The sequence below is a fragment of the Buceros rhinoceros genome, unplaced genomic scaffold (genome assembly GCF_000710305.1).
Source record: "Buceros rhinoceros silvestris isolate BGI_N320 unplaced genomic scaffold, ASM71030v1 scaffold31273, whole genome shotgun sequence".
Taxonomy (NCBI): Eukaryota; Metazoa; Chordata; class Aves; order Bucerotiformes; family Bucerotidae; genus Buceros; species Buceros rhinoceros.
In genome coordinates this window covers 6361-20000 of record NW_010404763.1, presented here as the reverse complement: position 1 = coordinate 20000, position 13640 = coordinate 6361, and the positions used below count along the sequence as shown (strand labels likewise).

Genomic DNA, 13640 nt, shown 5'->3' with positions numbered 1-13640 from the left:
CCCCAAAAAAAAACCACCTCACCAACTTCTTGACAAAAATACTCTCAAAACAGCACTACAACATAACACTATCCAGTGGAGTGAAATTGGAGCATGAACTTCTTTACATCTAAGCTCTGTTATCATAAGAAGGGAATTTCCACTGTCTTATTTCGGCGATGGCCCAGCTATAGCTTGAGTATAAAGGATTCCAGGGACGAGTCTCTCTCATTTTACTGTCATAAGGTTTCTAAGGCTCTGTCTGTACTGTGACATCAGGAGTGTCTGGCCATATCTCATCCTATGGGAAAGGAAATTTAGGCATGTTGTTTAGAAGAGAACCACACTATTCTCTACTGTTACAAGAAATGGGACATCAGGGACAGGGACTGCAGAGTGTTCTCCAGAGGGCATCTGGTCTACAATCTTCACATAATCTGTTAAACATTCCAAGGTGAGAAGGAGAGGATAGTGAATGGTAAGTGCAAGAGACCCCTTTACCATGCAACTACTACCATAAAACTCTTTGAGCAGGATTTACAGCAGTAAAAATTTTCCCCTTCACAGGGGAGACCTTTTACCAGCAATATATAGACAGATCTGTTCCTTTATCAATGTCCAAACAGTACAGAGGGGCCAGGTCGTAATGAAAGGTCCAGCCTCGTGTCTCAGCATAAACAGTTCCTGTATATGTTACCTCTAAGTGGAAATGCCTTACAGCGTTTAATTTGACCACCACTCTGAATTTTTTTTATGGTGTAAGGAAGCGCTCTTTCGTTTTTTATTACTTTGGATTTTTTTTCAGGGCATTTGATACTTTGGCTAAAGCACTTAATACCGCAGATGGTACAGCAGCTCATAACTTGGCGGACGGGATGGATCCTACAGGAGGAGGGAACATTCACGTGATCAGTAGAGATCAGTCAACACCAATTATTGAAGTGGAAGGACCCCTGCTTACAGATACACATGTCACGTTTAAAGTATGGACTTCTTTAAATGTCTTAGCAGGCAAACTGATGCTTAAGATGTAACTGAAAATTAGTTTACTGTGTTTTCTTCTTATAGTTAATTTTGGCAATATAATCTAGGAAAACATATGCTGTTACAATGCTTCTAGTAACATTTTCACTCTTGCATGCTGTATCTAAAGAGTATAGCTGTAATTTCATAAGACCTTTTTATAGGCAGAAGGGTGCTTTAAAATTTATCTGGCTTTCCAGAAGTGTGGATAATCACTTTCCATATCATCCATATAGTCTTGCTTAATTCAACTGTAGTTCCAGATAGTGTAAAACTGCCATCTAAAAGGCTCCTTCATACAAAGAGAGATTACAGTGCCTCTGAGATGCTTATGGTTAGACCACTGAAATAGGTCTTGCCTTTTAGAGATGCTTCAGCCTCAAATGAATACAAGCAAACACATTGATAAATAGTGTATGAGAAACAATAAGGGTGTTAATTTTGCTGTAATTAAATTGCACTGTTTCAAGAAATACAAAGATCATGACTGAAATAAGTAATACTTAATATAGTCAAACTTTTATCATAACCTGCTTATTCCCATTAATGGTGTTTCATGGCCATAGATGCTATTTCCACTTTAGATTTTATTTTGCTTCTTTTTTAAAACATCTTTTATAGCACTGTGATGCTAGGCAACATTCCACAGAGCAATGAAACTTATAGATTTAACCATTATTAATTGAATACTAGAACATTTTAAAAGGGAACGTTGGAAGTCTCTCACCTGGTTTCTTGTCTCCTATCCCCCTGCTGCTTTCCTTGCCAGTAGTCATGACTTAGTACAGTTTTCCTTTGACAACTCCTCGTCACGCAGTTGCCTATGACAGACTATGAAATTAGTTTGAATGTTTTCACTGGTTATTTCATCAATAATAAAAAAATGGTTGATGTCTGAGCGCTATATATTGTACTGTACTTCTGTTTTTTGCAGCTGACAATGCCCAGTCCAATGCCAGAGTACCTTAATGTACACTACATCTGTGAGTCGGCATCACGACTACTTTTCCTCTCCATGCACTGGGCTAGGTCCATACCTGCATTTCAAGCTCTGGGGTAAATGGACATACTCTGCTGAATGGTTTGCTTTCTAATGAATTTAATCACTGATCTGAACTCTTTTCAGCTATTTTCAATTTTTAAATAATGATATTGTTTGATTTTTAATGATTTTTTTTTAAATGTGTGAAGACTATTCAATATTCTTCCTTTTGAAGATGAAAATAGAAGATGGCAAAGGAGGGGATAACCACAATATCTGATGTTACTGTGGTTGCAGACGCTAAAGCCAAATGAAAAGCAAGCATTTAATTTGTAGAAATGTAGCTTGGGAAAGAAGTTGTGAGCACCATTTTGCAGATAACCTGAAATGGTTTCTTGTAGGTGGCCTATCACTTCTTTTTGCCTTTTGAAATACTCGTAATATGCTAATGTATGCCTTTTAGTAAAGTGGTTTGCAGTGCATTAATCCTTATTATCAATTGTTAAAATTAACCTAATTACATATAGGGTAATTCCAACCTGATACGAAAACTACCTACAGTTGTTTGATCTTCTGTTGCTTACAGGCAGGACTGTAACACCAGCCTTGTGCGTGCCTGCTGGAATGAGCTGTTCACCCTCGGCCTGGCACAGTGCGCACAGGTGATGAGTCTGTCTACTATCCTGGCCGCTATTGTCAACCACCTCCAGAACAGCATACAGGAAGGTACGTTCTCAGTGTGTGATTCTGCCACGTGTTCAGTCCTGTCAGCACTGCAGGGACACTTGTGTAATATTTCTCAAGCGGTGTTTCCTAATTGGCAACGACATCGTTCCCCAGGACCCAGGAGAAGGAGAAACTTGCTCTGGCGTAATTACCTTTCCTCTGATGATCTACAGCTCTTTTTGCACCGACCTCACAGAGATCTCTCTGGTATACAAGTGTCCGCAGAGGAAGCGGGGACAAGGCTGGAGGAAGTATTCTGTCTTCTACGTCTGACTGGCAGTAGAGAGAAAGACAAGCACACCCTAAAGTTGGGTGTGCTTACAGAGCTTTCCTCCCATCCAGATTTAATTTTCTTTTTCCTCTTAGAATAATGATGTCTTCTTCCCAACCGCACCAGATTTTTTTCCCTCTAGAACTTTCCTTCTCCTCTTTGCAGTGTAAAACAAGAGCATTTGCCAAGTATCACAGCAAGAATATCCTTGCAATGTAATGTCTTTGGATACTGCTGTAATGCAGTAATGATTAAAGTATTTTAAAGAACCCTCTGAAGCATTAAACCATCTATTTTCTTGAGAATCTTAAGATCTATGTAATTTTATTTTTTTAATTCTGTGTTGGCCTGTTGATAATGATGACTATATCTAGAATATGATAATCTGTTATGGTTGCTTTTTTTTTTTCATTCTTTAAGGATGCTCCCAATCGTTATGATTGATTAGTAGGAAAATAACATTCCACTTTTAATAGGAGGAAGAAAACAATACTAGCAGCTTTAAACTGCAAACACAGCATGTTACATGAAACCTAAACCTTAAATTGAAATGCGAGCTGAAAGTAGTTACAGAATGTTGTTTGATACCAATTTGATTATTTTTGTGGTGCCATTATTGTACACACAGCAAAAACCGGAAAATAGACTTTTGCTGAGGAGAGTAAAACTTGATTCTAGAGCTATAAAATGTACAAAAGTAGATAATCTGAAGAAAAATGTTTAATATCCTTCAGCCCTAGTAAAGTACATTTGTTTTAATCATTTGGGCTTTTTAAGTAATTTGTTTTAATTTATTAGCTTCATTATGATAAAGTAAACTAGAAACTTGATTCTTAAATATGAAGTATGCTTTCATAGTGAATATAGGAGTGGGTTTTTTGGTTGTTTGTGGGGGTTTTTTGTAATTTAAGAGAGCCTGGACAGCCCTCAAAATACAACTGATGCTCCTTTCCTGCAGAGAGACATAGGCAAGAGTTTAGAAGATGAATAGGGAAACATTCACATCGTATTTTCTGCACAGGTTTAGGCTTTATATCTCTGTCAGAATAAACAGAGCTGACTATTTCACCTGCACCCCGGGCACTGAGTTTGTGGAGGAGTAAATGATGGGGCTCTTACAGCCTGAAGCTGGCTCCACTTGTGTTCCCACATCTCTTCTGCTCCCATGCAACGTTATCATATTATATTGTGTATCATAACTTTAAAATTCAAAACAAAGTGAAGAAATTTCAGAACTTCATCTAGGAAGCATGCTAGTGATGAGGCTATCTGGAAACCGGAGTTCAAGCTCACTTTTTCTGAGTAATTCTGCACCACTGCTTCCCACTTTATATAGAAATAAAAACACTGTATCATGTCTATCTTGATCCATCTTGCGTAGCTAAAAATGCATATCACAATTAGTGTATTTTAGAAAAGTAGATTTTGCTTTCATTCTTATTTCAAGACATTGTGCAAAAGTATGTTTCTTCTGTTTAATCTTTTTATTGCCGTTTCAAAAAATATGTAAAAAACCATAAATTACATCAATAATTCACTTTCAAGGTGCACAGGTCTAAGCAATCATACACTATTAGCTGTACAAAGGTTATAGGAAATATTAGCATTAGAGATCATGACTGGAATAAAATTATGCTGATGTGTTTCTCAAGAAAAAGCCTTATCCCTTGTGAATTGACATATCCCTGAAGTTTAATAATAGTAATTATATATTCAAAGATTTGCCTTAGGGTAATCTTTAAATTTTTCATTCTTTGACTAGTCTGCCGACATGCAGTCGGAGAGAAGATATCTCTCCCTCTCTAGCTGAGCCGCTAATACCACTTGATTGTAACTTAGCCACAAATAATATAAGATTTTTTTATTTTAAATCAACATTTTAAGGAAGGATATGAAGGCAACATTAAGGAATGTGATGTTTCAAATGATGGAAGAATCTGCATATGTGCATTTGAGTGAATTTACCCCATCGGAAGGAAAAAAAGACTATTTACCCCAGTAAATGAAAAATGAACTTCTGAAAGTGCAGATCAGGGAAGAAGTAGCACTGCCATTACTGCTCTTGCACTCACTTCTGGAAAAGCTAAATCAACACTGTTTGAATTTAAAATTAGAATGGCATGATTGCATTTGTTCTGTGCTTCTGTTTGTTCCCAGAATCACTCTAGCCATTTGTAGAGCAGTTGTCCCTGGGAAGTCTCTGCTCAAAGCTGCACGTCACTGGAATAGATTGGTGTTGCAGGTTATGCCATACTGGCAAAACCACTCAAAAGATTTAATGTTCTCTTCCCTAGCCGTGTGCCTGATTCGGCTTTAAAAATATTAACTTCCATAATTATTCAGGCCGTTCTTATATGTTAAGTAGTTTTAAGATAGCAAATGACTTTAAAATGTCACTTTGCTTGTTTTATAAAGGAGATTGGTTAATATATCAGATGTATTTGAGCTCACTTGAAATAGTAAGCAGTATCTTTTTGTAGATAAACTTTCCGGAGACAGAATAAAGCAAGTCATGGAACACATCTGGAAACTTCAGGAGTTCTGTAACAGCATGGCCAAGCTTGATATTGATGGATATGAATATGCATACCTTAAAGCTATCGTCCTCTTTAGCCCTGGTAAGGAATTTAGTAACCTTGTCTTTTTAAATAATAAGCATTTGTATGTTAATGTTTTAGCAACTTTTTAAATGAGACTAATGTCTTGATATGAGACTGATTTGTTAAGCTGCAGGTAAAACGATTGTTCCATAATGTTTATCACAAGCAGTATGTGTTTTAAAAATAACTGTGGAGCAACGTATTCATGTTCTCAACAGTTCCAATATATCAGGTATTTCCTGTACACCCACCTTAGGAGACTAAACTCTCTTACCTTCAGCTGAGAATCTACGATTAGTAAGTTAGTTGGGATGATGTACTAGCAGTATCAGTGAAGTTAGTGGCAGGAAGGATTAGAGGAAATACATTCTCACAGTGACAAAAAGAAGCTGGTTTCAATTTTAGTATTTTTCATACACTCCTAAGAGGGATCACTGAAATACGAGCAGAATACCACTGTATTTTACATGGAGCTTGCACAAAATCTCCAAAACTAAATGTAAACAGGCTGTCTTCCATTTGTCACCAAAACAAATGTCAGCAGACAACTAAAGCATGGTAAAGCAGTGTTTATGAGATGCGAAGATTTACTCAAAGAAGACACTTGAGATTTTCTGGAATTGTAAGGTAAGGACATTAAAGAAATGGGAAGTGACAGTCTCTGTAGCAGAGGTGGAGAAATGTTCCTAGGACACAGAAAGGTTAATGTAAACCTGTTGACAGGCTGAGTGAAAGGGGAACTCTTGCTCAGACATGTAAATTATTTACTTCAATTCAAAGACGTTTATCACTTTGAATTTAACAAAATGCAAAGAAAAGGAGTATCTTGTTATTAGAGTTTGGGGGCACTGCATTGATATTATTTTTCTCATTGTAATAAAACTTATTTTAATTAGAAGATACTGGTGTCCTGAAATTTGCTTTTGAATTTTTTTTTTTTTTTTTTTTTTTTTTTTTTTTTTTTTTGCAGATCGTACATTAGGGTTATGTTTATTAGGTTTTTTATTCAAGTTGGAGGAGCAAGAAGTTCTCAGAACTCAAGCTAGCTCTGTCTGGTTTCAAGGGAAGAGCAGTTTGAATGCAACACTGAGACACTTGGGCATAGTCAGATGTATGGTATTTTCTGTTGTTTTTCTGACCACCTGACTTTGAGGCACTGAGCCAGCTGGAGTTAGAACGTGAGGCAAACTTGGGAAGGTCAAGAAATTGATCTGTCAGGACAGCCCAGATACTGCTCGGTCAGCATAGTTAGCTGAAACCACAGAGGCAAACACCTTTAAAAGAACAAGGTTAGAAACAAACTGGGAGTGTCATTGCCTGGAACATACCTACAGGCTTAATCTTCTTCCACTTTCCTGGATAGACACAGCTGTAGAGGGAAAAGTGAGTGAGCTAATTCTGAAGCTGAGAAGCAAATGTTCGACGGGTTGTTGTTCCTTTATACAGCTAACGTGTTAAACATCACAATACAAGAGAAATATTTAAATTAAATTAAATGCGAGAATCTTTTAACTACATATATTTCACAATGTATAGGGAAACAATCGACATACAGAAATGTTTTGTTTCTTTAGATCACCCTGGTCTGACCAGTTCAACCCAAATAGAAAAATTCCAGGAGAAGGCACAGATGGAATTGCAGGACTATGTACAAAAAACCTATCCAGAAGATACTTATAGGTATTTATTGTCTATAGTACCCAAAGTAATGTTGTGGGCTGTAGCTGGCAAGAGTACCAAATACCATCATTGCTGTAAAAATTTACTTTTTGACATCTGTTCTTTTCTGACTGTTGGTGAGAAAGAAGTAGAACCTTGTTCATAAAAGCAAGCAGGTTTATTTAAAGATAGGTAGAAGCAAGAGTAGCTGTCTAGCTGCTCCCATGTAAATTAAACTTGAGCATTTTCTTTTATGTTTTTGAGGGGATTTTGGAGTCTCATTGCCATGTTTAGAAAAGTAAGCAGACTTATAAGTCTTGAGAATAACTGCCTCAAATGCCTCAAAATTTTTAGTTCACTGCCTTCTTTTTCAAGTTAGTTGTCAAAGAGGCTTTGAGATAGTATTTATATATTTGTCAAGTTACATATGCAGAAAAGCATTAAAACCGTCAGTTTACAAACTTTGGAAAAATAAGGATTACATGTGGGGAGCCGTAACCAACTCTTAAGCTTCTGTTTACAAAAAATTCCCCCATCCTACTTATTTTCTCCCTCTTTTTAATTTCTGAGGACTTCTCTTTGAAAGAATCTAACTTGGTTTTTTACCTCTCAACTGTTTCTGTATCTTACTTGCTAGAAATAATTGTCCTTTATTTCTAACAGTCTCCAGCAAAACTACTTTAAATTTCATCAACACAATGATTCTGTGCAGCACAAGGGAAATTCTAACTTCTATCTAGCAATGTATCCTAGAACATACTCTCTTTACTGTGAAAGGTATCCCCATGTAAAGAGGCATGCAATGCCGTACGTTTAAGCAAAGTCTGAGAGTAGTGTAACTTTAAAAAAAAACAAAACCAAAACAACAACAAAACCGCAAGCAAACAAACAAAAGCAAAGCCTGTAAGGGAGAGAGCTTCTCCTGTCTCAGACACTGGTTTCAGCACCAGTTTGTAAGAGTCAACAGTATGTGGGGGCACAGAGTGGGCATCAGGATTCCTAGTTAGGTGCAGTGAAGAGGGGATTCTGTACTTCAGAAATACCCTTAAATCCCCCATTCTTCTATGTACAGTTCAGTTATTCTGGTTTGATGTGTGAGAGCTGGATATCTGCCATAAAAAGAAATTCAGAATTTGTTCCATATACTTAGTTCTCTTAATGTTGGCTTCAAGGAAGAAAATCACTTACATTTCCCAAACACTGTCCTGTATTTTAATTGATATTACCTATATTGCCATGCTCACCCCTATATAAATTTAGAGTACAAATCTGATTGTTTTTGAGTAACTGAATGATGGCACAATTTGAGATAGAAGCACAAGCGTTATAATTCTCACAAAAACAGCAGCATAGCTTGAATCTTTTTGCAATTCTCCCTTGACGTTTACAAGATACGGTATATTAGCAGAATGGACTTGATATATTTTCTTTGTAGATATTTAGGTGTTTTCCAGAAGCCTGTGTTCAGTGCTGCCTAAGGTTTGCTGTTACACAGCTCTGGTTCGGGAAATTTGTACTTTGGCGTTTGTGATGTACATCTGCCATAGAAACATGGCAGATATGCTTTCATCACTATCCTGAATTTCAAATCCAACGAAAGTCCGTAAAATCAATACAATCGCTTCATTATACTGCATGCCTGCTCACAACCTGGTACCACAGCATTTGGCAATACATGTGAGTAATCTTTCCAAATTCCTTTTCGCATCAGAAGCAGATTGTCTTACTTCCTTTTACCCATATCCAGTCCCGTTCTTGCTGTCTGGTTTGTCATTAAGTTGCTAGGCAACTGAGGACTCTGCTGTTTATGGTCTGAGTTCTAGTGAAGCCTTTCACTCAAAGTGCTGCAGATGTTTTCACTAGTCAGTGAGGGTATTATTTGTCTCGGCATTGTCCTGAACTATTAAGTGCTCCCAGAGCTGGGAATTTCAAAAGCAGATCAGGAGAGTTGTGTGTTGGAATCTACAAAGGGCATCTACATGTCCTGTACTTTGGAAAGCCACGAAGAAAGATGGTGGCTTTTGATTTCACTTGCAGGGTGGAAAAGTAACCGTTGTTTTTATGGTAGCTCATTTAGCTTTAATTGCCTCTTTACTCCCATTCATGTGTTACGGTTTTAATAAAAGCAGATCCATGGAGTATTTTGAGCTGGTATAATATGTATTTATAATCCCATGAACTTCTTTTTCAGGCTAGCCCGGATTCTAGTTCGCCTGCCAGCACTCAGGCTGATGAGCTCTAGCATTACCGAGGAACTATTTTTCACTGGTCTCATTGGAAATGTTCCCATAGACAGCATAATCCCCTACATTCTCAAAATGGAAACAGCAGAATATAATGGTCAAATAACTGGCACATCTGCATAGTGGGAACACAACAATCTGATGGATCAAAGTAATTTTTGTAAAAATATACAGTTGCGAAGTTGAAGAGTAGCATTTTGGTATGTACAGATATTTCCAAGTTGTTACCAGTTTCCTCAAATTTTTCCTTGTCTGTTTGCTGATGTTGGCAAAATTTAAGCAGCTATTAAAAGACCTGCTATAGGACCTTTTCTGCCACAAGGAATATTTTTGATGCCTTTCATTTAAAAGGCTATAGATTACTGAACATACTTTTCACATGCTTTGTATTTAGAAATTATCAGTGGTTAAAAATAGAGTTTTATAATATCAGAGATTAGTAAAAAAATTACTTTAAAAGTAAGAAGAACAGTATGTATATATTTAAAATATCCTTGGAATTAATATCTAATAAATGCCAGGGTATAATACTAGCACTTTGTAAGCGCCTCTTGTCAAAGTGACATCACCAACATCCTGTGTATGAGTATGGAAAATGAAAAAAAAATGCATATGTTCTTAGTCAAAATGCTAGTGATTTCTCTGAAAATGTGGAATGCTACAGGAGACAATCATTTATTCTGTAAGAAGTCACTTGCTCTTATGCATAAAGTACTAATGTGGGTTCTTAAATTGGATATGCACAAGACATGAAACTACACCGCTAAATTAGTGCGGTTGTAATTCACAGTCATGGCTTGGCTTCGTGGACAAAGATTTGGGAAGGGTTTTTCCCCCGATTACTGCAAGTGTGCTGATGGCTGAAAAGGCCAGTGCGCTACAGGGCTTTGCAAACGTGAGTGCACCCTTCGGGCCTGCGCGGTGGATTTTTTAGGTGAGGCGCAGCGTGCGCGAGAGTGGCCCCACCTTTTACACCTGAGGTTCATCTGCCAGGGCCTGGCGAGCTTGGACGGTGACAGCGAAGTCCTCAGTAATTCACAGTACGATGCAGTCATAGTGACTATTATGTGCTACAGGAATTACCCAAACTAAGAGGAAAAAATGTGGGTTTTGCCTCAGTAATGATGAAATGTTCAGGTTTCTTGAAATTTCTATTCAGACCAACAGAGTCATGGCAAATGTTATTTTATAGCCCTTTGATTGTGGGGAAAATCAGTTGTTAACTGGAAGAACAGTCATTTTCAAGTAGAACTCTCTGAGCATGCTCTCTGTATTTCCAGATTTTCTCTGTCCCCCCGTGCTCCTAAACGCTCTCATCATCCAGCCAAACGTACGATGTAAAACCTGAAATGTGTGGAACCCCTGGCTGTCTATATTACAAAGCCCTTTTACTTTATTTCTACCCCCCTCCTGTCCCCTTCCTTGACTGAGCGCTCCTAGTTTTGCCGTGCTCTTAACCTGCCTTGGCTCAGTTTGAAACTGAAAGAGAGTGACGATTTACATTCAGTCATGTACAGTTGCAGTCAATGACTGATACACCGTGGAGTCATAAGATTAACTACTTTTTAATTGTCAAGAGTGATGAGCCATCAACATGTTTTGCAGGATTGGCCATTAGCTGCTAGCATTGCTTTCATTTTAGCATAATTTATTATTATTGATATTAACTATTATAAACAATCAAAGTTTTAAAAAGAGTCAAGGCAAGTAATACCTTCATCTGATCCTGGCTCATTAGATGCACCAATTATTTTACTTATTTGTATGGTAGAGGCATTTTCTACTTCTGTATTTTTATATGACAAAAATCTAATGATAAGTTCAGCACTTTTGTTTTTCTCCTGTTACTGCATTTATTTGGAAACACCACCCAGGTTTGTGTTTGTGTCTTTTAAGGATCTGAATTGTTAGGCAAAATACCTTAGGCAGCTCTAGATGAGGCTCCGATATAACAAAAGTCCCGACCTGGTATAATTCATTCTCTTTAGGAGGCTCATGCTTGTAGCACTCATTGTGATGCAAAGGATTTGAATTTTAGCTTCTGGATGCGTTGAAGTCTTCTGTGGTTACCATTGTCACAGTGTTCAGAATCTCCTTTTCCAGAAGAGTGTTCCAACACACGTGCAGAGATTTGTAATGTTGCACTTTGATTTCTCTCGGCTTTCGCTATAGCAGATGGAATCGTGACATTTTTAATGTGATGGAAGGTCCGCGTTCTGAATGTTGAGTCAGGCCAGTGCAGAATTTGGTACTAGCTGTTTTACTGCAGCGTAACTTCTTGTGTGATTGGGCGAGCACTGACAATCAGAGTCCCTGTTTTAAGGGTATACAACCTAAAAGTTAATTGTGACATCAGGAGAAGTAGCTCCCTTCGAAAGAGTTGTGGCCATTTTTGCTAAAATATAAAATTCTATTTGGTTATGTCATTGTTGTCCTAAAAGCAGTGTGTACTGAACTATTGTGGTATTTTTCATTGAAAAAAGATTATGCTGTTTAATTTGCTTTCATTATTTTGTAAAAATCGTTTAAACAGATAAGTAAAGTATTGTTCATGACAAATGAAATATTCCTTAGCACAAAAAATAGCCATTGGAATCCTTTTTTCCCCACACTATTTTTTTGAGTATGCAACAGCTGGGTTTTTCATGACCAACATGATTTCAACTTGCAGGATTTCAAGTAAAAGGACCTCATTTTCTGTGGAAAAGTTTGTTTTCCTGGTTTTTCTTACGCTGTGAGCATAACAGTTCAGGAAACAAAGCCACAACAGTTTCTTGGGAACAGAGGAATCGCATGAAATAGAGCTTAAAATATATGCACCGTGTTACATTTGTAAATGCAAGTGGTAACTATGCAGCTCCGTTCATTCCCTGAAAACGCAAGGCCAGGTGATGATACCCTTTCACTGTCTGAAAGTGATGCTGTGGAAAGTCACATCTCACTGCAGCTCTGCTTAGTGCCTGAAGCTCGCTCACTCCAGAATTTTCAAGGTCCTGTTTCTGCTGCTCTTGAAATGGAAATATTTTAACTCGGTAGAAATACAGTGATAAACTAATCTGGTTAGATCTGTCTGGTCGCGAGTGTTTGTGTGTAGTGGTAATAAATCAATCAGAATGTTCCACTGCTAGAATTCTGTGCTGACTGAAACCAGAGCATGCAGGGAGCGATACTGAGCCTGTAATGCCCTTTCCTCCCTGTGTGCTTCTATTTTCCAACTCTTTTGAGCAGGAGCTGGTTTTGAATCATGTAGATGAAAAGAGCAATGATCAGTAGCTGAGTAGGAGTATTTTGGGTTAGCTTTGTAATCATGATTTTTACTGCATTTGTGACAAGGGCCAGATAGTTCACTACTTTTCTTCCCTTACATGCTCACATAGGTCTGCAGAGACTCCAAACTGTCAGAAGTCATCTTTCTCTGCCTGTTTGCATTGCTTGTAGATTGGATACAATGCCTTTGGCGCCAGTGGCGTGAGACTAGTAGAAGAGGAAAACATAATCTCCAAGGAGAGATCCTTCAAGGAGATCATACAAGCCTTTATTTAGCTGCCTTAAAATGTTAGATTATCAAGGAGGCTTAGTTTTCTGAGTGCTCTGGGGCAAGAAACTATTGTTGGTCACCACTGACTACTTGGTATCATTTACCAAGGCTCTTTTTACCATCATCGGAAGCACGTGGCCCTCAGGGCAGTCATAATGCCTCCAGTGAACAGCACCGACTCGAGATTTCGGTGCTGAGTACAGCTGGCTCTGCACTATCGTTACAGTACCCTTTGGCAAAGGGCATATTCTGAGGTGTGATACGGAAAACAAGTCAGGGCTCTGAAGCTTCCAGGCAAAACCAGTTTCCTGACTGTCTTTCTTCTTTGGCAGAGACTGTAAAACACTTCAGTGTTTTCATTGTTGTGTACAGGACACGAGACTTTCACAGGTTCCAGAATTAGTTCATCAAGATGATGAAAATGTCAGTAGATTTACCTGCCTGTTAAAATTAAGAGGGTAGTTAGGATTCTTCCCCAATTACCTGCTGTTTAATTAGTAAAGGAGAATTTTAAAGGGCACCAAAAAGTATGAGTTGTTGGGCCACACCAACCCCCTGCAGCATGACAGGCTGGGGGAGGAGTGGCTGGAAACTGCCCAGCAGAAAAGGACCTGGGGGT

At 38.1% G+C, this 13640-nt stretch overlaps 1 protein-coding gene across 2 annotated transcripts in view; it reads left to right on the top strand.

The window, feature by feature from the left end:
• The window catches only part of NR2C2 (nuclear receptor subfamily 2, group C, member 2), a 19763-nt gene extending 9834 nt beyond the window's left edge, over positions 1–9929 (top strand). For both annotated transcript variants that reach the window (XM_010133503.1, XM_010133502.1), the window contains 6 exons: positions 785–962; positions 1937–2058; positions 2571–2710; positions 5462–5599; positions 7156–7261; positions 9432–9929. In XM_010133503.1, coding sequence (XP_010131805.1) covers positions 785–962; positions 1937–2058; positions 2571–2710; positions 5462–5599; positions 7156–7261; positions 9432–9606 — 859 coding nt within the window. In that variant the 3' untranslated portion in view covers positions 9607–9929. The remainder of the gene's footprint in view (positions 1–784; positions 963–1936; positions 2059–2570; positions 2711–5461; positions 5600–7155; positions 7262–9431) is intronic.
• Positions 9930–13640: the final 3711 nt, after the last annotated feature.